Raw genomic sequence first — 22,120 nt, forward strand, 5'->3', positions numbered from 1 at the left:
TGAATAAATGATTGATTAAGTGACTGACTGACTGACCGACTGATTTACTGACTGACTGACTGACTGACTGAATTAATGACTGACTGACTGACTGATTCACTGACTGACTGACTGACTGACTGACTGAATTAATGACTGACTGACTGACTGATTCACTGACTGACTGACTAACCGAACGTAAAAGTACAAATATTAATTAACTGACTGACTGACTAAATAACTGACTTAGGTATAAATAAAAGTAGAAAGCCATAGACAGACTCACTGACTGACGGACTGTGTAAAAATAAAGACTGACTGACTGACTAACTAAACACATAAACACTATTATAAACAGATGAAAAAAAACCAGACAAACAGACATTCAGACTGACAGATATACAGACAGTGGATAAGAAAATATTTCACAAAGGGGCTCTCTCTCTCTCTCTCTCTCTCTCTCTCTCTCTCTCTCTCTCTCTCTCTCTCTCTCTCTCTCTCTCTCTCTCTCTCTCTCTCCAGGTGTCACACTACCTAAAGAATTTAATTGGAATCAAACCTTTCTCTCTCTCTCTCTCTCTCTCTCTCTCTCTCTCTCTCTCTCTCTCTCTCTCTCTCTCTCTCTCTCTCTCTCTCTCCAAAACCAATAACCGAAAAGTAGTGAGATTCCACCACACACACACACACACACACACACACACACACACACACACACACACACAGAGAGAGAGAGAGAGAGAGAGAGAGAGAGAGAGAGAGAGAGAGAGAGAGAGAGAGAGAGAGAGAGAGAGAGAGAGAGAGAGAGAGAGAGAGAGAGAGAGAGAGAGAGAGAGAGAGAGAGAGAGAGCTAATCACCACCACCACTATCACTCATCCCCACAATAAACAGATAAATAAAATAATGAACAAAAACAAGACAAACAAACAAACAAACAAACAAACAAACACACACACACACACACACACACACACACACACACACACACACACACACACACACACACACACACACACACACACACACACACACACACTAAATGAATAAACAAAATAAATAAATGAATAAATAAATAACAGCTAACACATCATTCCTCCTCCAAATAATAATAATAATAATAATAATAATAATAATAATAATAATAATAATAATAACAATAATAACAATAATAATAACAATAAAAAATAATCATCCCTACCAAACACATAATTACAATACTAATTACATACATTATTCATTATATATATACCATACATACTTATATAATTGTTATTGTAATTATATCACTAATTATATATATTCTTGTATATGTAATTGTAAAGAATGTATATATATGATCACTTCTTGTTGCTTTTGTTGTTGTTTGTATTCGCCTCTCTCTCTCTCTCTCTCTCTCTCTCTCTCTCTCTCTCTCTCTCTCTCTCTCTCTCTCTCTCTCTCTCTCTCCCTTGTTGTTCCTGTCATATTTTCATGTTTTCTTTCTTTCTTTTGATTTTTTTTTCTTTTTCATCCCCTTTCTTTCATTACCCGTCTCTCTCTCTCTCTCTCTCTCTCTCTCTCTCTCTCTCTCTCTCTCTCTCTCTCTCTCTCTCTCTCTCTCTCTCTCTCTCTCTCCTCCTGTTCCTCTTCTTGTCTTTGAGCTTTGCTTGTTGCAACATAATTCTTCTTCCTCCTCCTCCTCCTCCTCCTCCTCTCTTCCTCCTCTTTCTACTTCATACCCCCTCCTCTTCCTCTTCCTCCTGCTACATACCATCTCCTCCTCCTTCTCCTCCTCCTCCTCCTCCTCTTTCTACTTCATACCCCCTCCTCTTCCTCTTCCTCCTACTACAAACCATCTCCTCCTCCTCCTCCTCCTCCTCCTACTACTACTACTACTACTACTACTACTACCACCACCACCACCGCTACTACCACAACTGCATACCTACTCACTCACCACTACCCTCCACCTCTCTCTCTCTCTCTCTCTCTCTCTCTCTCTCTCTCTCTCTCTCTCTCTCTCTCTCTCTCGCCCACATTAACCCCTCTCCTTCCTGCCTCTTCTTCCCCTTCCTCCGCGCCCCCAGAGTCGTGGCGGGGCATCACAGGGACCCGGGACACCACCTCTGGGTACTCTGGTCCGGAACCCGCGGTACTGGTGGAAATGGGCTCCGTACGGCACAGCAGGTGAGAGGGAGAGGGAGTGGGAGTGAGAGGGAGAGGGGGAGGAGGAGGAAGAGGGGGTGGAAAAGTGAGGGGAAGGAGGGAGGGATGGAAGAATGGAAGGAAAGGGAAGAGAAAGTGGATGAATGGATGGAAACAAATAAGAACGAGAGAGAGAGAGAGAGAGAGAGAGAGAGAGAGAGAGAGAGAGAGAGAGAGAGAGAGAGAGAGAGAGAGAGAGAGAGAGAGAGAGAGAGAGAGAGAGACTAAAGAAATTAATAAAAAGAAAAGGAGAGAAGGGGATAGAAATGAAAGAAATAAATTTAAAAAATAGACGAAAAATACTTAAAATGCATAATGAGAGAGAGAGAGAGAGAGAGAGAGAGAGAGAGAGAGAGAGAGAGAGAGAGAGAGAGAGAGAGAGAGAGAGAGAGAGAGAGAGAGAGAGAGAGAGAGCAGTAACATCAATCATCCCTTCATTCAATCATTTCCCTCTTCCATTCCATTCCCATCCTTATCTGTCAGCTTTCCATCGTGTTTCTATCTCTGTTTCCATTCCCCGTGTTATCCTTCAATCCTCCTCCATTCCTCCCTTGATCTATTCCCCCCTTACATTATCCCCTAATTCTAAATCTTTAATAATTCCTATGTACATAAGCAAGCTTCAAAAAATGGCAAAATAACATGAACTTCTGTAATATATCATGGTGTCCCCTTTAAATGCTTTGTTTTCTTTGGTTTTCTTGCAGTGAACTCTATTTTTATTCTCGTTTTCTGTGCTCTTTTGCTGAGTATCGTTCATAACCCTGTAATTATCGTACGTAGTGTAGTGATAGAATAAATAACTGATTAATAACTATGATGATGATGATGATGATGATGATGATGATGATGATGATGATGACAGGAGTACGTAGTAGTAATAGAAACAATAATAATAAAAATAATAATAATAATAATAAAAATAAAAATAAAAATAAAAATAATAATAATAATAATAATAATAATAATAATAATAATAATAATTCACGGACGAAACTTTAGCAGCAACAGCAGAAATAGTAGTACAGTAAAATCCCTCTTATCCGGCATCAACGGGACCGCCGACATGCCGGATACTTGAATAGAAGTAAAATTATGTCCACAATCACCACCCTACACTCACGCATCTTACCATAACAAAGATCAGCTGATCTTAATCAGCAGCTGATCTGATCAGCTGCTTAAGTGTAAGCACAACACGCTTCCTCTTTTCTACAACTTTAGGCATGATGAAGGCGTCAGGCGATAAACAGTGCACACGCGGGACTGAGTCACTGAGTAAACACAGTGCAGTGGGCCGCGGGTGGCGCGAAGCAGTGCGCTCTGGTGGCGAGGGGACAAAGTATGCCTCGCGCGGGAATTTTAATCGATTTTATGAGTACACATTGATTTTTTATCGATTTTAAGGCTCGGGGAAAAATGTGCCGGATACTTGAAGCTGCCAGATACTTGAATGCCGGATGAGAGGGATTTTACTGTAGTAGCAACACTGACATAGCATGGACACACACACACACACACACACACACACACACACACACACACACACACACACACACACACACGCACAACGTACCAACAAACCCACGCACTCATTTCCTCACTCATCCATCCACAAACACACAAAAGCTCCCAGACAAACAGAATTATTGAAATAGCAGTAGTAGCAGTAGTAGCAGCAGCAGTAGTAGTAACAGTATGGACCTACACACACACACACACACACACACACACACACACACACACACACACACACACACACACACACACACACACACACACAGTCTCCCAAAGCTTCACATCAAACAGACAGATCTCAGCTTACACAGGATCTGCAGGCACCCCCCACCACGCCCCTGGTAACCCCGCCTCTCTCGCAGGCTTACGCAGAGGAGGTCCTCGTCGTCCGTCGGAGGGCGCGTGGTATACACAGGACCAGGGAGAGAGCTATGTCACGACCACCACCATTACCACCACCACCACCTCTGCGACGGCCTGAACGACGTGGCTAAGGTGAGTGCGAGATCTGGACCTGGTTGTGTTTTGCCTAGTAGTAGTAGTAGTAGTAGTAGTAGTAGTAGTAGTAGTAGTAGTAGTAGTAGTAGTAGTAGTAGTAGTAGTAGTAGTAGTAGTAGTAGTAGTAGTAGTAATAGTAGTAGTAGTAGTAGTAGTAGTAGTAGTAGTAGTAGTAGTATCTATCTATCTGTCTATCTCAATACAAGCTTCTATAACATCCTATCTGGCAGACACAACAGAACACTGGTGGCAGCGGTGGGATCAGTACCAGCAACAACAGTGGCGGCAGTAGTGATGGTGGTGGCGGTGGCGACCTACAGGAGGTTACCCTGGCGCAGAGAACCTTCGTCAGAGCCTCCTACAGACAGAACGGCAGACTGAACAATCACAACAACCACACGACAGCCTCCAGCTCCTTCGACAGTGGAAAAGGAGGGAGAGAAGGACGAGGAGATACGGAGGAAACATGTGGGTGCTGCTGTGGGAGGAAAAGTGGAGGTAAATACAGATGGAGGAGGAAAGATTTTGGAAGAAGATGGATAGGTGGAGGAATAGGAGGATGGAGGAGGAGGAGAGGAAGGTGGGAGGTTGGGAGAGGAGAAAGAGGAGGAGAAAGAAGAGAAGTAAATAGATGGGGGAGGAAAGGAGAGCAGAGTGGAAGGAGTGGATTAAAACCAGACCATCCACTATACAAAGAGATCTATACTTTAAACACTGGGCTCCCTGACGCAATATTTGTTAAGGGTTTCGAAGCGGTGGTGTAAAGGAGGTGGGCAAGGAAGGCACCAGTGAGCCAGTAAAGAAAAAAAAAATGAGAGAGAGAGAGAGAGAGAGAGAGAGAGAGAGAGAGAGAGAGAGAGAGAGAGAGAGAGAGAGAGAGAGAGAGAGAGAGAGAGAGAGAGAGAGAGAGAGAGAGAGAGAGAGTTACAAATTAAGAATAAGAATAGAATAAGTGAGCATGAAAAATGAGAGAAAAAGGAAGGAAGAGAAGGAAAGGAAAGAACACGAACAAGAAAAGAGAGAAGAGGAAAGAGAAAAAAAAACAAAAACAAAACATATATAAAGTTTTTGAGGATGAGAAAAGAAAGAAGAAAAAAAGTGAAAAAGAGAAAGGAAGGGGAAAAGTAATCAGGGAAAAAGTGAAGGACAAAGACGATGGAAATATCAAAGGAAAGGGAAGAAAAAAATATGGGAAAGAAAGTGGGAAAAAATTTGTGTGTTGAGATTAAAAAATAAATAAATAAAATAGTTTGTTCAAAAGAGAATGTGGCTTTCTTCTTTGTGTGTGTGTGTGTGTGTGTGTGTGTGTGTGTGTGTGTGTGTGTGTGTGTGTGTGTGTGTGTGTGTGTGTGTGTGTGTGTGTGTGTGTGTAAATAATCAAGAATAAAATAAATAGCATTTTCTCAGTTGTGTGTGTGTGTGTGTGTGTGTGTGTGTGTGTGTGTGTGTGTGTGTGTGTGTGTGTGTGTGTGTGTGTGTGTGTGTGTGTGTGTGTGTGTGTGTGTGTGTGTGTAGAGGCTATGTATTCACTACGTAATGTATTCTGCATCCTAATACATAGCAGGTTCTTTAGTACATACATATATACACATTTCTCAAAAAAGAAAAAAATATATATAAAAATAAATAAAAAAAAACTTGAAAATACGACTGATAATAATAAAAAAAAATAAATAAATAAAACAGTAATAATAATAATAATCTCCATCTACCTCCTCCAGAACAAAGAAATGTATATATATGAACAAATACAAAAATAAATAAACAAAATACAAATTCTCTACTACTGCTATGTTAAAAACTGTATAGCACATAATGATAGTAATAGTAAGTGCAGTAGTAATAGTAAACCATTAGTGGTGTGTGTGTGTGTGTGTGTGTGTGTGTGTGTGTGTGTGTTTAAGAGATAATTACCTAATGGGACTGTCAATAGACCCAGTGTAGTTAAGTATTGCATTGTTGTAAGGTGAAAGCTAATATATGTTGTGCTGTCTATGTTGTTTACTTGGCCCTAGTGAGGTGGTGGTGGAAGTTGGGGGGGGGGGGAGGAGGAGGAGGAGGAGGAGGAGGAGGAGGAGGAGGAGGAGGAGGAGGAGGACAAGAACAGGAACAAGAAGAACAAGAACAAGAAGGATAATGATGATGATGATGATGATGATGATTACGACAGTGGTAATGAAGGTAACGATACAAACAATAACTGAATGCAGTACCTAAACGTGTGCAAAGATATTATTTAAGTGAGAAAATAAGAAAAACAACATCAACAATACTTCTATACATTCAATCATACAGCATAACTAGAATTTTCCTCTTTCCCTGTTTCCCTAGGGTGGGTAGTTCGCGCCCCTCCAGTTATTTTCGTTCCTTGCATCTTCTAATACCAACACCTCCTTCCGCTGTTTCCCTAGAGTGAGTGTTTGCGCCTCTCCAGTTATTTCCGTTCCTTGCATCTTCTCATACCAACACCTTCTTTCGCTGTTTCCCTCGAGTGAGTGGTTGGCGCCACGCACGAGTCTCGAGCTGTTTTTGTCCCTTGCATCTTCCTCCCTCATTCCCATCCTTTCCAGTTCTTCCGCAATTCCATCCCTTCATCTCACTCGTTGTCTTCCCCTCGATCTTCTTCCCTCAGCTGGTTTCTCCATCACTAGAATAATGGAGAAATAACGTTGTGCTGCTGCCCTGCCCACCATAAAAAATCAGTCCCTTCATATATGTTTGTTCCTCTCATTTCTGGTGTTCCTCCTTCATTTGCCGAGGCGTGAAGGAAACTTGAGAAGGAATCATCTTAATTTCCCGCCTCTCTTCCTAACACTGGTCACGAGGGTCGCACTTCAAACAGCTTGACCGCTTGTTCGCCCTCCGGGTCATGCGCGCGGTGCACCAATGCGTCATGAGGTGCAGTGTTCACAAAGGCAGCAACCGGCTAATATCTCCGTGGCCTTGAAAAAGCAGTCGTGGTGCGAGAGGAAACCATTTCTGAATCCGGGTCATAAACGACGAGCGAAAAACAAAAATAATAATAATAATAAAATAATAATAATATAATAATAAGATGGCGCCAAACAGCAAAGTTCCCGCCGGTACACCCTCCCACATTTTACCACTTCTTCCACATCTGAGCTCACCTGTCACGCCGTCCTGGCCGCCTCAGTGTCTTCCTTGTTCCTTGTTCCTGCCGCTGCGTCGCCCTCAGCAGCGAGGAATTCCCCGTATCGCACTACACAAACACTTAACACCAGCACCACGGAACGTCAACTGTCTCTGCTTATTTGTGTTTGTGTGCTTGCTCTTCCCGCGCCGCGTGTCAAGGGTTTTAACAGGACACATTTCAAATAAACCCATCAATCAATCAATCAATCAGGGTTTTCTTTTTCTTTTTTATATACACACGAGATCTTTTCTTTTCTTTATGTAGGTACTAATGACTTTTTTTCTTCTTTTGAATGCTCAATGTGTGTGTGTGTGTGTGTGTGCGTGTGTGTACAAGGAAGTTCTTTTCATACATATGAGTTTTTTTTTTCTTCTGTTTCTTCTTTATATTTTTAATGGAGTTTTTTTATGCAAAAATGGATATGTTGTGTTAAAAACCAGACCTTCACTATATCATGACTCGCTATTTTAACTGCACATACAAGATATATATATATTAAAATGTATTACACACTCGATTTTCTATCCTCCACCCACAAACGTTTCCTCAGTTTTCCATAATACAGCCAAAATGGCTTTCCCTGTCCAGTCCTGCCAATTCTATGTTTATTCCTTCATATTCCCTTAATTTTCTATACACGCAATATTATTTCAATGTATAGCCTATACAACAATCAGATATACCATACTTACATTAGCTGTATCATTGTTTTAAGACCAAATACGTGTTTAGACTTTCCTATTCCCTAATTTTTCTATATAAAAAAAAAGTATATTATGAGTAAACTTAGAAAAACCTATCCTATATCTCTTTATTCACCCATAAAAAAAAAAAAAAAAATGTGGATAAGAGATATACAAACATTTCCACCTTAATAATATAAGAAAAACAAAACGAGCTATATTATGTGTAAATTTATTTGGAAAAGCCATATTCACTCACTGAAGAGCCAGAAAATAAATGTGGGATAAATTATGGATATATAACATGCATATTATAATTTCTTCCACCATAATGATATAAGGGAAAATAAAACAGGCTATATTATGTGTAAATTTATTTGAAAAAGCCATCTTACATTGCTCTATTCACCCATTTAAAAAAGCCAGAAAATAGATGTGGGATATATGAGGATATAACATACGTATAAACATCTCCACCATTACTAAGCACAGCCACAGTCATCGGTACTTGCAAGCCGTCAGTCAGGCGCAGCAAACACGTATTAACCTTTTCACTGCAACACTCGGATGATATTGAAGTGACAGTAGTGTTTCCTTCCAAGGGCTAGGTCATGTTAGGTTAGGGTTAGTTAGGTTTTGGTTAGATTTGGCTAGGTTTTGATTAATTAATTACACTGCTAATCCCTTCATTGTAAAGATCATGATTATTAAAAAAAGGAGAAAAGATTTAAAAAGAATAAGAGCTTTCTATTACCCAGCCAATATAGTGAATGAAAGGAAAGACATCATAGTGGTTTGAGGGTTAAGGGAAAAATAAGTCAAAATGAACAGTTTTTTTCAGTACTTAGCCAATACACTGAATGAAAGGAAAGGTGTCATATTAGTGTGTAAAGCGAGGAATGAGTTAAAGATTGTAGAGTTTTCAAGTACCTAACCAATACAATGAGAGGAAAGACACCCTAGCAGTTTGTGGGTCAAGAACTGTGTGTCATTAGCAGTGAAAAGGTTAACTATTGCCACATAGCAGTTTCTTCGGGTAACTGGGATACATGGGATGACCTGAGCACCGGCCATCATAGCTACTTAGGGCAGGGGTCAGGTTAGGTTAGGTATGATAGAATACTGGTCACATCAGTACTGTCAAAACACAAAGGCAAAAACAACTAGAATGGCTTTCAAGATAATGCATTGGAAAAAAATAAGTACTTTTCATCTTGTTATTTAAAGTAGATTTCATATTAATTAAAGAAAAAAATTAACTTAACTTCTATCAAAATATGACTAAAAATAACAACAATAGCTTATGAAACAACACACATGGTGGAAAATAAGTACTTTTCATTATATGTTAATTAAAGTATATGTAAGTACTCTGTTAGCAAATTAGAAAAATAGCAATCAGATAAGTATTCTCAAAATAATAATAAGAAATAAAAACCAAAAGATGCTCCCAAAATAAAATGTGGGGGGGGATAACACATACTTTTCATTGCGTACTAGTTAAAGTAGAAAGACACAATTCATATAAGTACTACATCCTTGAAATAAGGGAAAACAACAAAAGATGCTCCCAAAATAACAGATGTGGGTAATGAGTAATCTTCACTGCATATTGACTAAAGAGAGAAACAATCACATAAGTACTGTCAAAATAACATGAAGGAAGACCAACGAAGCTGTTCTCAAAATAACACAAGAAAACACCTGAACATATCTCATCTCTCTAACACAAAACCATTACCAACTTAAACATTAAAGTAGAATAGATCTTCATGAATCAGAATAATACACAGAACATTACCAAACCTCTCTTCTATCATGTAAATATCAGAAAAACCATTACCAATTTAAAAGTGAAAGTAGAATAGATCTTCATGAATCAGAATAATACATAGAACATTACCAAACATCTCTTCTTTCACATAAATATCAGAAAACCATTACCAACCTTAAAATGTGAGAAATGAATTGATGTCCATGCATTAAAATCACACAGCGAATATTAGCACACCTCTTTTCTCAAATAATACAAAGTCACCAGCAACTTTAAAAATGAGAGAGTGAAATTCAATCATCAAATTAAAAATGAGAGAATTATTTGTATCCTCATGCAGCAAAATAAGACACACAAAACATCAACAAACCTCTTTTCTCTCATATAAATTACACAAACCCATCACCGACTTTAAAATAAGAGAATAAAATTAATTTTCGTCCATCAAACAAATACACAAAAACATAACGTTTCCTCTCTCATTAAAAAAAAAAAAAAAAAAGTAACTTACAGATGAGGATAAAACAGATCTCTATGTATCAGAATAACATGCAGGAAATTAACAAACCAACTACCATATAACAAAACCACAGAGGTATTATAACTTACTATAAAACCTCAATGAACAAAACCATTACCAACACAAAACTGAGAGTAAAACAGATCTCTTATGTATCAGAATACCACATAAAACATTAACATACCAACTCTCATATAACTAAAACATTGCCAGCCTAAAACTCAGAGGGTGAAGAGCAAGACAGAACATTAACATTCTCTCTCACAAAACAAAATGCCACCACAACTAAGGGCGGTATTCAGAAACGCTTCGCTCTCTCACCATGACTATTTTCAAAGGCCACAGAGATGATTAGCTGGGTTCTCAAGACTGTTTCTTCTTTTAATTGTGTAGAAATCTTGTTAAACTGTCACTAGAACCATAAAAAGCATCCTTGAGAATTCCAGTAACTTCAACTGGGCTCTTTTGAAAGTAGTGGAAATGTGGCATGGAAATTGAGAGTGTGAAATTAAATCTGAATAACAAACAGAACATTAACAAACCTTTTACCTCATATACAAAATAAATAAATAAATAAACAAATAAATAATAAAAAAACAGTAAATAAAAATAAAATAAATAAGTAAATAAATAAACAAATAAAATAATAAGTACTATGCTGATAATGAGAGTATGAATTTATCTTGGTAGTACATAAGAGGAGTACATAATGGTGACAATAACAGCATCAATAATACAAACTCTGCAGTATAACAGGTACAGTTCAAAGGCAGGAATTGATCTTGAGAACATCACAAATACAGAGGTACAGAAACACCTGCTGAAGCACAACACTGCAAAACCATAACACTCATGGGCAATTCTTAACAATACATCCTCCAACCTAACCTAACCTAACCTGAGCTAACCTAAACTAAACTATCATATCATAACCTAACCTAACCTAACCTAACCTGAGCTAACCTAAACTAAACTATCATAACCTAACCTAACCTAACCTAACCTGAGCTAACCTAAACTATCATAACCTAATAGCTAATGAAACCTGATCTAACCTAATTCAATCTAATCTAACAACCTAACCTGACATAAACTAACCTAACTTAACCCAATCTAATCTAATCTAATCCAATCTAACGTAACCTAACCTAACCCAAAACCCAACCCAATCTAATCTAATCTAACCCAATCTAACTTAATCTGGGAGCCACTACTCTGCCCGTGGAGGAAGTACCCTTAAGATGTACACACTCATGTTACTTATGGGAGAAACAACACAATCCTCTTGATGAGATTGAGTCAAAGGAAGGAAACATCTTTGAAACACACCAAACACTTCGGAAAATGATAACCACACACACACACACACACACACACACACACACACACACACACACACACACACACACACACACACACACACACACACACTCGAGTCACAACAATCCTTTAAAATATCACACTTATTGTCCAGTACAGTTTACACATGATATATATTGAGTTACAGTACACTTAGATGCAAATAATTGAAGTTATATGTGTAGTGTGTGTGTGTGTGTGTGTGTGTGTGTGTGTGTGTGTGTGTGTGTGTGTGTGTGTGTGTGTGTGTGTGTGTGTGTGTGTGTGTGTGTGTACCCTGCCTGGCTACCCTCGTCACATCATCCTGGTATATAAACACATAACACAAAGCATATACATAGTGATATACATAGTCAACACTCGTCTCAACTTCCTAACTGCATACCTCTCTCTCTCTCCCTTTACAAAACTTCCAACTCTCACCTCTGTTCTGCCCACCTCCCTATTGCAAGAGTTAAACAATATCTTCCACTCTCTCATCCTTTTTGCTGGTAAACTCTGCCCTGTCCACCTCACTAATGCAAAAGTTAACTAGTATCTTCCATGTTCTCATCCCTTTCACTGGTAAACTGTGCTCTGTCCACCTCACTAATGCAAGAGTTAACCAGTACCTTCCATTCTTTCATCCCTATACACAAAACACATTGCAGTTGGAAAGAACACCCTTGTCCTGTCCACCTCCCTAAAGCAAGAGTTAACTAGTATTCTCAATCTTTCACCCCTATTCTGCCCCTTTATCTTATGCAAGAGTTAACCAATATCTTCCACTCTTTCACCCCCTATATGCTACACTCATTACAGCTGTACAGAGCACCAATGGAGAATCTCTCAAGCTCACACACTAATAAAAAACACACTGGAATGGTACAGCTGTGTAGAGGAAGGATTAACATTGCATACACATTCAGTAGGGAAACACAGATTGATAAATGCGACACTCAGCTCATTTAAGATCACAAAGAAGTTAGATACAAAAAAATATATATAAGTTTATGCACAATTTTTTCATTTTTTTCTCCTCATTAAAAACAAACATCAAGCATTTTTTCTTTTTGTGCTTTGTGTTTGATATATTTATGTGCTTGTGTTGGTTGGTATAAAGTTATGAGAGAGAGAGAGAGAGAGAGAGAGAGAGAGAGAGAGAGAGAGAGAGAGAGAGAGAGAGAGAGAGAGAGAGAGAGAGAGAGAGAGAGGAGAGGAGAGGAGAGGAGAGGAGAGGAGAGGAGAGGAGAGGAGAGGAGAGGAGAGGAGAGGAGAGAGAGAGAGAGAGAGAGAGAGAGAGAGAGAGAGAGAGAGAGAGAGAGAGAGAGAGAGAGAGAGAGAGAGAGAGATGAGTTACCAATGTGCCAATTCTTTACAGTATTTGTATTGTCTTCTCTTCATTAGTCTTTTTTTCCTTTTTGTGCTGTGTTTAATATATTACACACACACACACACACACACACACACACACACACACACACACACACACATGAATCTAATATGTTCTCCAGTATCTAGTTTTCCCTCACACAAAAATTTCATTATTCATAATACTCTTGGTCCTGAGAAATTGCTTATCAATACAAATCCAATAACAAACAAGAAAAAAAAATGATCTTCACACAATTAATCGACCGTGAACCAGTAATGATTATGCAAAAAAACTGATCAAGACAAGTTAATTGCATGAAAATACACCAGAATTGACATACAAGATAAGGGGAAACACCAAGAAATCATCACTTTCATACAATTAATTAACATTGCACTGGTAATTACACAAAACCAATTAAGACAAGTAAATTACATGAAAATACACCAAAATTTACACACAAGCTGAGGGGAAACAGTAATACAATTAATTAATGTTTCACCAGGAATATTAAAAAACAATGACGAAAATACATAAATTACACAAAAAAACACCATATTTTACATACAACCCGAGGGAGAAATGATCTGAATAAATTACTTGACATTATCAAATTACCATCACAGGCCAACTATTTGATCTTGAACCATTTCTTGAGATACAAGTAAGAATATAACATTTAAAAACAAGACGATTTAATTTTACATTCTTTCTTGAGATGCAATTGAGAACATGACATTCCAAACAAAGACTTACATTTAATTTTGACACTTCCTTGGCATGCAGCTGAAGATGTAACACTTAAAAACGAGACATAATTTATTTTAGCTGCTTTCTTGAGATGCAACTGAGAACATGACACTCAAAACAAGACTATTTAATTTTATTCACTTTCTTGTGGTACAATTAAGAATGTAACACTTAAAACAAGACTCCTATATTTCCAGACACCTTCTTACAATACATTTGAAAACACAACACTCCTATTTCTTTTGAGATTTCTTGTTGAGATGCAGGTGAGATTTCCAAGAAGCAATACCTGTGCCTGTGAGACTCATCAGTTACCTGACGCTGACCCACACTCATCCCTTGATCCATGTTAGTAAGCTCTGGTAAAAGTATTGTGTGTGGACTTAAACCTAACCTAACCTGAATAAACTTGATCTATTGAGTGTTCTGTGGTGATAAGCTGTGTTCAACGTAATGTGTGCTGACTCGAACCTAACCTAAATTGACTTGATCTATTGAGTGTCCCGTGTTAATAAGGTGTGTTTTACGTAACGTGTGCTGACTCAAACCTAACCAAACCTAAGTTAACTTGGTCTATTGAGTGTTGTGTTGATAAGCTGTGTTTTATGTAATATGTGCTGACTCAAACCTAACCAAACCTAAGTTAACTTGATCTATTGAGTGTTGTGTTGATAAGCTGTGTTTTATGTAATGTGTACTGACTTGAACCTAACATAACCTAAGTTAACTTGATCTTATGAGTGTTCTGTTAAAAGTGGTGTGCTAATTCAACCCTCAAACCTAACCTTACCTGAATAAACTTGATCGATTGAGTGTTCTGTGTTGATAAGCTGTGTTTAACGTAATGTGCACTGACTCAAACCTAACCTAACCTAAATTAACTTGATCTTATAAGTCTTTTATTAAAAGTAGTGTGCTTATTCAAACTTAACCTGAATTATCATGATATATTGAGTGTTATGTGTTGATAAGCTGTGTTTAAAGTAATTTATGATAGCTTAAAACAAACCTAACCTAATCTAACCTAACTTGAATTAACTTGATCAATTGAGCATTCTGTTACAAGTAATGTGTGTTAATTCAAACCTGACCTAACCTGAATTATCTTGATCTATTCAGTCTTCTGTGTTAGCGCTGATAAGCTCTTCAAAATAATGTGTCTTAACTCAAACCTAACCTAACCCGAATTATCTTGATCTACTGAGTGTTGTGTTGATAAGCTCTATTAAAAGAAATGTGTGCTGACTCGGACCTAACCTGACCTAACCTAACGTGGCCTACTGAGTGTTATCTTCACACTCGCTGATACACTCTTGAGTCAACCTGAAGAACACTACTGATATGTGCAAAGCAAAACTCAACCTCACACAAATATAGAACACAATAAGATCTAACATACATACACAGGTACATACATACATATACCAAGGCTGTCTCCCCTACAAAATAAATTCCAATCAATATCTAATGAAACAGTATCAATTTATAGCAAAAAATCACATATTATTGAATGCACAGGACTCAGGAACCACATAAAAACAAAAAAACTTTGCAGAACCTTTAGTACATGACAAAGGTTCAATAGATCTGCAATACACACACACACACACACACTAGGCAAGGACACACCATCACTAACCAACACACACACACACACACACACACACACAAGTTTGCAAGATTGATGTGTGTTTGCAGCTGAGGGTTGAAGGGAGCGTTTGTGTTTGGGGCGCATTGGTCATGAGTCTTGGACGGATATATTTCCTCTGGACGCGAGACACAGCATCTTGTACCGTGCCATTGAAAGAAGAAGGTGGAGAATGCGTAAAGTAAAACCAAGCACTCTCCGCAAGTCGTCCCAAGTGCTTCAGTCACTCGTGAAAAGTATAAACGCTAAAGAATTTTTGTGGAGTCTGGTCTTTAGGTTAGGTGCAGCAGTGATGGGTGGGCAAGACAACACCTCTATTATCCTTTAAAGGGCAGGTAATAGGTTTCTCCAGTTCCATGATAAAGGGAGGGTAACAGGTTTTTCTGGTCGCATTTTCCCCGCTCTCATTTTGAAGTTTGTAAGGTGATTTTTTATCAGGGTGAGTCCTAAGCCTTCACACGACTACTGCACCCTTACTCAGTGTCTCTGTGACTGTCGTAATGGCAAGACATAATTTTTCTTCTTCTGTGTCTGATTCTGAGCCAAATTTCCCACGACCAGTGTCTCTGTGACTGTTGTGACTGTAAGACATGCAATTTTCTTTCTCCTGCATCCAATTCCAAGCCAGACATTCCACAGCCAGTGACTTTGAGCCCTCATAAACCTGCTCTTGGCGCAAGAAAATGAGAAAAAGTAAGGGAGGCCACATGAGCCACAAATCTGGTGACCAACATGAAAATGTCATGGAATACGTTCATCATTCATGGGAGAAACTTAAACACGAGCAACAGATGCACTTGTGGGATGCCTTGCCTGTCTGCTGGGTGATTTTATTTGCTGTGTAAGAGAACCATGAGGAACTTGCATTGTCAGATGCCACAGCAGCCTGACAGAGACGACACAGCACTTGACAAACTAAGACAGCACTGGCCAAACTAAGACACACTTGCCAAACTAAGCATCATCCTCCATACTCACAGAAGAGGCACAGGAAGCAAGACTGTGTTTCATCCAGAGAAGAGTGTAAGTATAAAATCAATACTCAACATTACACTGATGCATTACAAATCCTTTACTCACTCAAGCTTCTGTATATCTTAAGTCAGTTTCAAAAACTTTCACTGACTTAATCAAGCTTTTCTGTACATGCATTACAAACCCTTTAAACTTCAGTATATGTATCAGTGTTTTCAGATGCTAGGTTAGTTTCAAAGCTTTTCTATATATCAGTGTTTTCAAGTGCTAGGTTAGTTTCAAGGCTTTCACAGACTTACTCAAGCTTTTCTATGTATCAGTGTTGCCAATACTAAACACATTTCTAACCTATCACTGCCTCACTCAAGCTTCTTTATAAATCTATGGCTTCAGTACTTTCAAGCTTCTCTATACCAATATTCTTCAGTACTAAACATATTTCAAGCTCTTTACTGACTTATCCAAGCTTCTCTATGCATAATGTTTTCAGTATTCAGTGCATTTCTATCACTGACTCAATCAAGTTTTCTATATCAATGTTTTCAGTACTAAATGCATTTCAAGGCCTTTACTGACTGACTTAAGCTTTTCTATATAAACATTTTCAGTTCTGGGTATATTTCTAATCTCTCACTGCCTCAAGCTCCAGCACCTGACTCATTGCTGTGGGGAAAACAACAAGTGAATGGGTATTTTTCCAAACGTATGCTATTATTCACTCACCAGCTGCCAAATGAACCTAAAATAACTCCTATATTGACAAATTAACACATCAAATCAGTACTTTTCCCCTAGCAGGCATGTATAACGCTAAGAAAACATCAAGTGAATGGGTAATTTTCCAAATGTATGCAATTATTTAATTCACCAGTTAGGCAATGAACCCCAAAAACTCCATAGCATCGTAGCATGTTAATACACTAAACCGGTACCTTTTTTTCTAGCAGCCTTCTATCAACAGTAGGAAAATACTGAGTTAATGGGTACTATTATTCACTCCCTAGCTGCCACATGAACCTAAAATGACCCTTATATTGACACATTAACACATGAAATCAGTACTTTCCTTCCAGCAGTTCCTATCAACACTCTAGGGAAATGTGAAGTGAATGAGCACTTCCCAAAACACAGTGAACCCAAAATGACCTTAGTACTGAGACACTAAGCCATCAAACCAGTACTTTTCTCACAGCAGTTTCTATCAACACTAACAAAATATCAAGTAAATAAGTACTTTCCCAAACCCTTAAACTGAGATATATTAACCCACCAAACTTGTACCTTTCTCCCAGCCTGGCCGCTACAGCATCATGCAGAGGACCCAGCCACCTGCCACAAAAGCCACAGAAGAGAAGAACTCCTTGTTAGAGATGAGGTGAGTGGTGGGCAGGTTCCGAGACAGTGCTAGCCGCTTCAGCTCCACCATCGGCAGGGACACATGTAGCAAGTCTGGCACCATGAAGAACACGTCGCGGAGAACCTGTGGTGGTGAGGGAGGTGAAAACAGGAAGCAACAAGAGCACTGAATAGTCTCTACCAGTGCAGACCTGCAACATTCCTTCTTAGATAGACAGACTTAACCAACACTTCCCCTTCCTCTGAGTTTAAAAGCAAGTGTTTTTTGTTGATTCTTCCTCTTTCTCCCCCCTCCTTTTTCTTCTTCCTCTTCCTCCTCCTCCTCCTTGTTCTAATAGTACTACAAACCTTCACATCACCACCACCTCCATTATTACCACTACTTTAAAATCTACATTCCTTAGAAAGGCATAGGTTAAGAGGGGACATAACAAGGGTGACATAAGTAAAATTCTCAGGCTCAGTAATCAGGATAGAACAAGAAATAATGAATTCAAGTTTGAAAAGTTTGATTTAAAAGAGAGATAGGAAAGAAATGCTTCTCAAATAGTGGTAAATAAATGGAATAGAATCAGTAATCAGTTTATTAATACTGAGTCATTAGGGAACTTTAAAAGAAGATGAGACAAATTTATGGATAGGGATGATAGGTGGAAATAGGTAGGCATATTTCACACAGGCACTGGCATGTGTAGGCCTGATGGCTTCTTGCACCAATCCTTATTTTCTTATGTTCTTATGTACTAAAGAGACACACACAAAATTTGGGTCACAGTACAAAACCACAGCAGTATCAAACAGTGCCTTGTCTCTGTGAGGACCTGAAGCCTTCCTCTTACCTGGTGAAGCCTCCCATTGCCCTGCACCACATTGCTGACAAACTGGTCGAACCCTGAGGTGACGATGTGCAGGACTGCGATGTCGATGATGATGAGAGCACGGCTCGGCGTCACACTTACATTCCTACAGCACAAGATAGGGAAAGATTAGTGTGAGGTGTTGTAGGGATGCCAAGAGAAGGAAGAATGTGTGACAAGAATGAGGAAGGCACAAGAGACAAACCACTATAACTTAACAACACACTCCCTTCCATCACTCACTTATCCACCAGCAGGACGACAGCCAGGGTGGAGGCAAGCTCCGTGAGGGAGAAGAAGAGCTGATGGTTCCACTGGCTATAAAAATCATCATTCCAATAGTTGAAGTAAGACCACCAGGAGTAGTAGTGAGGGTACACACTGCTCACAAACAGCACCGCCATGGAGAGACGTGCCTCCCGACACAGGTACAGCCTCACCACCCTTTTGACTGCCTCGTAGCTCAGCAGCACCACCAGCACTGTCACCACCCAGATCTTGAGAGTGTTTGGGGTCACGTTGAAGTAAACATGCTTGTACCCAGCTGGCCCTCGCTCATAAATGCCTGGAAAAGAAAGATTTGTTATTACTTATGTTACTGAATGTTTTGAGCTAACCACCACCATCATCACCACCACCACCACCACCACCACCACCACCACCCAGATTTTAAGAGTGTTTGGGGTCATGCTGAAGTAAATGTGCTTGTACCTGGTTGGCCCTTGCTCACAAATGTCTAGGGAAGACAAGAGTATGCTTCTTTTTGTCTTTTCTAATGTAAGAGTAAAAAAAGGGCTCACTAAGGATGCCAGTCCCTTTGAAGCAGGTCAGAGGACTCAAGACTGAAGGAGAACACAACAATGGAAGTGAGTGTGGCAGGTTAATAAGGAAAAAACAACATAGAAACAGGAGTAGGAGCAACCATGACATCCACCTTGTAGTTGAACTCATACCAAACTAATTATGTTACCTTTGAGTCTTATACAGTATAAACAAAAATTTAAATAAAATAACTGAAAAACATACAAGTACAAACAACACGTCACCTTTGAAAACAGTGTCCCAGCAGGAGCAGGAGCAGCCATGAGTGTCCACCTTGTAGTTGAACTCATCCCAGAGGTGTGAAATGATGCCCAGGTGGAAGAATGGGATGAGTACGGGCACCAGGAAGCCGGCAGCCACGCCCAGCACAGCTGGCCGACTCACCAGTGACCGCGGTGCCTCCAGGTCTGGTAGGAACTGAGGTAGTTTATCCATCTGTTGGAAAAGTATGGTAAGAGTGAGTGGGGGTGCTGAGTTTATGGATTATGTTAGGTTAAAGATTTGTGGTGTTACAGAGGTAGTTGTGAAGGAAATTGATGTGATAATGAGTTTTCTCTTTTTTATTGTCTAAACTGCTTAGATGATCCCAATAAAGGAAGGCCAGGAATACTTTCTCTTCTCCATCAGGGGCCAAGGAGCTGAGAGAGTAGCATGAATGAGTGTGAAAGTTGTGTGCCTTGTTTTGGCTACCACACTTTTTGGGAGACACAGCCTTGGTTTATGTATGTATGCAGGTATGTTTCATTAAAGAGATTACGTTAGGTCATGTTAAGCTAAAAAAATAATGATGATGGTATTGACAGGTTTCATAGTGAAAGAAAAATCAGTAGTGAAGAAAAATTATGTGAAAATGACATACTTTTTAGCGAGTTAGGAGATTATGTGGCTGTGGGATTAGAGAAAAAGAAAGTGAAGAAATAATTGACAGTGAAGAAAGATGACATGATAATAAAAAATTAGCTTCCTATTATCTTTTCTATCTCCTCTGTCTCTACACAAACAACTCTCACAGTGTTCCAGGGGTCACCAAGGGCCACTCACAGTAACAGAAAGGTGAATCACATGCAGATAGACTCACCACATGCAGAGTGAGAGGTGGCGTGTCCAGACCAATGCATCAGCGCGGCCACAGGGAGCTGCCGCCCTCACATGGGTCACCCGGCCTGCCTCGGGTGCTGTCCTGCCTCGCCCTGCCTCGCCCGGCCTGCACCTCACAGCTGCTTGGAGAAAGGACAGTTACAGTTACAGGTAAGTCTCAGGTATTAAACTCAGGTCATTCTGTAAAAAAAACAAGATCTCTCCCACAAAGAAAAAGTTTGTATTAATTCAAAATATCAAATTATACTAGAAAATAAAAGTTTCATTGAAAAATCAAGAGTGTTAAACTAATTTAAGTACTTTCCTCTTCTTTTCCTTATGGGAGAGATAATAAACAGGCCTAATAAAAAGAAGAAAAGGTTGCAGTAATTCAAAACATCAAAATCTATTAGAAAAGAAAAATCAAGAGGGTTAGATTAGTTTAATATTTTCTTTTTTCTTTTATGGGAGAGATAAGCAGGCACACACACACACAAAAAAAAAAAGGTTCCTACTAATTCAAACATCAAAATTTAACAGAAAATCAAGTACATAGTTTTATAGAGAAATCAAGACAGTTACATTAATTTTAGTACTACTTTCTTTTATGGGAAAGAGAATTAACATGCCTTTTATCCTCAAACTATTTCTATTCTCGAGTCTTCCTCCCTTATGCATGACAAAGAAAAATATTTACCGAAATTATGAGGGAATTATATGCGAAACCAGTTGTGAGAGGAGGAGGAGGATTGGGTAAGACTGGGGTAGACCCACATCCTTTGAACACCTGGAGCTTAGGGTGATTAGATAAGTGTGCAGATAAGGCTGATGAGGAGACGTGGGGTGGGTGTGTTGGGCTATTATTGAAGGATAATTAGAAAGGAAGGGAAGGGAAGGGAAAGGAAGGAAATAAAGGAAAGAAGGAAGGGAGGGAAGGAAGGAAGGAAGGAAGGAAGGAAGGAAGGAAGGAAGGAAGAAAGAAAGAAAGAAAGAAAGAAAGAAAGAAAGAAAGAAAAAGAAAGAAAGAAAGAAAGAAAGAAAGAAAGAAAGAGAGAAAGAAAGAAAGAAAGAAAGAAGGAAGGAAGGAAGGAAGGAAGGAAGGAAGGAAGGAAGGAAGGAAGGAAGGAAGGAAAGGGAGAAAGAAGGAGTCTATTGTCATAACACTTAGTTCAAACAATCACAATTACAACAAATAGAGCACTTAAGAGCAAGCAAACAGTAACTAGAGTAAAAACACAAGGACCAAACAGTCACTTCCAGCACACAAGACACCAATTACAACAAGCAAAGCTGGCTGCTTAGACTAAACAAACCTAAACAAACAGGAGGAACAAAGCGTTTAGCGAAAGAAAGAGATGACATTAGTATTAGTATGAGTACCCTCACTCACACCGAGATGTTTGTTTACAGATGAGATGCTGATGATGACGATGATGACGATTGGTGGTCTTTTCAACGGCTTCCCTTTATTATATAATCTTTATAGAGCCATCGGCGGCAGGTGATGAGGACACGTGTGACTGCTTTTTTTTTTTTTTTTTCTTCTTCTTCTTCTTCTTCTTCTTCTTCTTCTTCTTTCTTTCTTTCCTCCGAAGTGGATTAATCAGACAACAA

The 22,120-nt window shown here is 39.2% G+C and overlaps 2 protein-coding genes and 1 long non-coding RNA gene across 9 annotated transcripts in view; 1 reads left to right on the forward strand and 2 right to left on the reverse strand.

Moving 5' to 3' along the window:
• LOC135093778 (neuromedin-K receptor-like) overlaps nt 1-6,170 on the forward strand; it is an 18,892-nt gene extending 12,722 nt beyond the window's left edge. The window contains exons 8-10 of the mRNA XM_063993388.1: nt 2,044-2,143; nt 4,042-4,174; nt 4,408-6,170. Coding sequence (XP_063849458.1) covers nt 2,044-2,143; nt 4,042-4,174; nt 4,408-4,941 — 767 coding nt within the window. The 3' untranslated portion in view covers nt 4,942-6,170. The remainder of the gene's footprint in view (nt 1-2,043; nt 2,144-4,041; nt 4,175-4,407) is intronic.
• The window catches only part of LOC135093481 (uncharacterized), a 57,455-nt gene extending 49,979 nt beyond the window's left edge, over nt 1-7,476 (reverse strand). Inside the window, exon 1 of the long non-coding RNA XR_010263392.1 lies at nt 7,306-7,476. This is a non-coding gene — a long non-coding RNA (uncharacterized LOC135093481). The remainder of the gene's footprint in view (nt 1-7,305) is intronic.
• Nucleotides 7,477-8,373: 897 nt separating this feature from the next.
• LOC135093495 (uncharacterized) lies at nt 8,374-22,037 on the reverse strand. 7 transcript variants are annotated; one of them, XR_010263398.1, is made up of 7 exons: nt 21,820-21,914; nt 20,508-20,646; nt 19,654-19,864; nt 18,851-19,172; nt 18,590-18,713; nt 11,302-17,874; nt 8,374-11,241 (listed from the first exon to the last, which is right to left on the reverse strand). XR_010263398.1 is itself a non-coding variant. In XM_063992782.1 (7 exons), exons 3-6 carry the CDS (start codon nt 19,862-19,864, stop codon nt 17,695-17,697), a joined length of 837 nt encoding a protein of 278 aa, XP_063848852.1. In that variant the 5' UTR covers nt 20,508-20,646; nt 21,820-21,914; the 3' UTR covers nt 8,374-17,057; nt 17,676-17,694. The 7 variants fall into 7 exon arrangements, 5 of the variants coding, with proteins under 5 accessions (XP_063848852.1, XP_063848853.1, XP_063848849.1 ...); XR_010263399.1 differs by having other exon boundaries at nt 8,374-11,226; nt 11,292-17,874; XM_063992782.1 differs by having other exon boundaries at nt 8,374-17,057; nt 17,676-17,874.
• Nucleotides 22,038-22,120: the final 83 nt, after the last annotated feature.

This window comes from Scylla paramamosain, chromosome 43 (genome assembly GCF_035594125.1).
Source record: "Scylla paramamosain isolate STU-SP2022 chromosome 43, ASM3559412v1, whole genome shotgun sequence".
Lineage (NCBI taxonomy): Eukaryota > Metazoa > Arthropoda > Malacostraca > Decapoda > Portunidae > Scylla > Scylla paramamosain.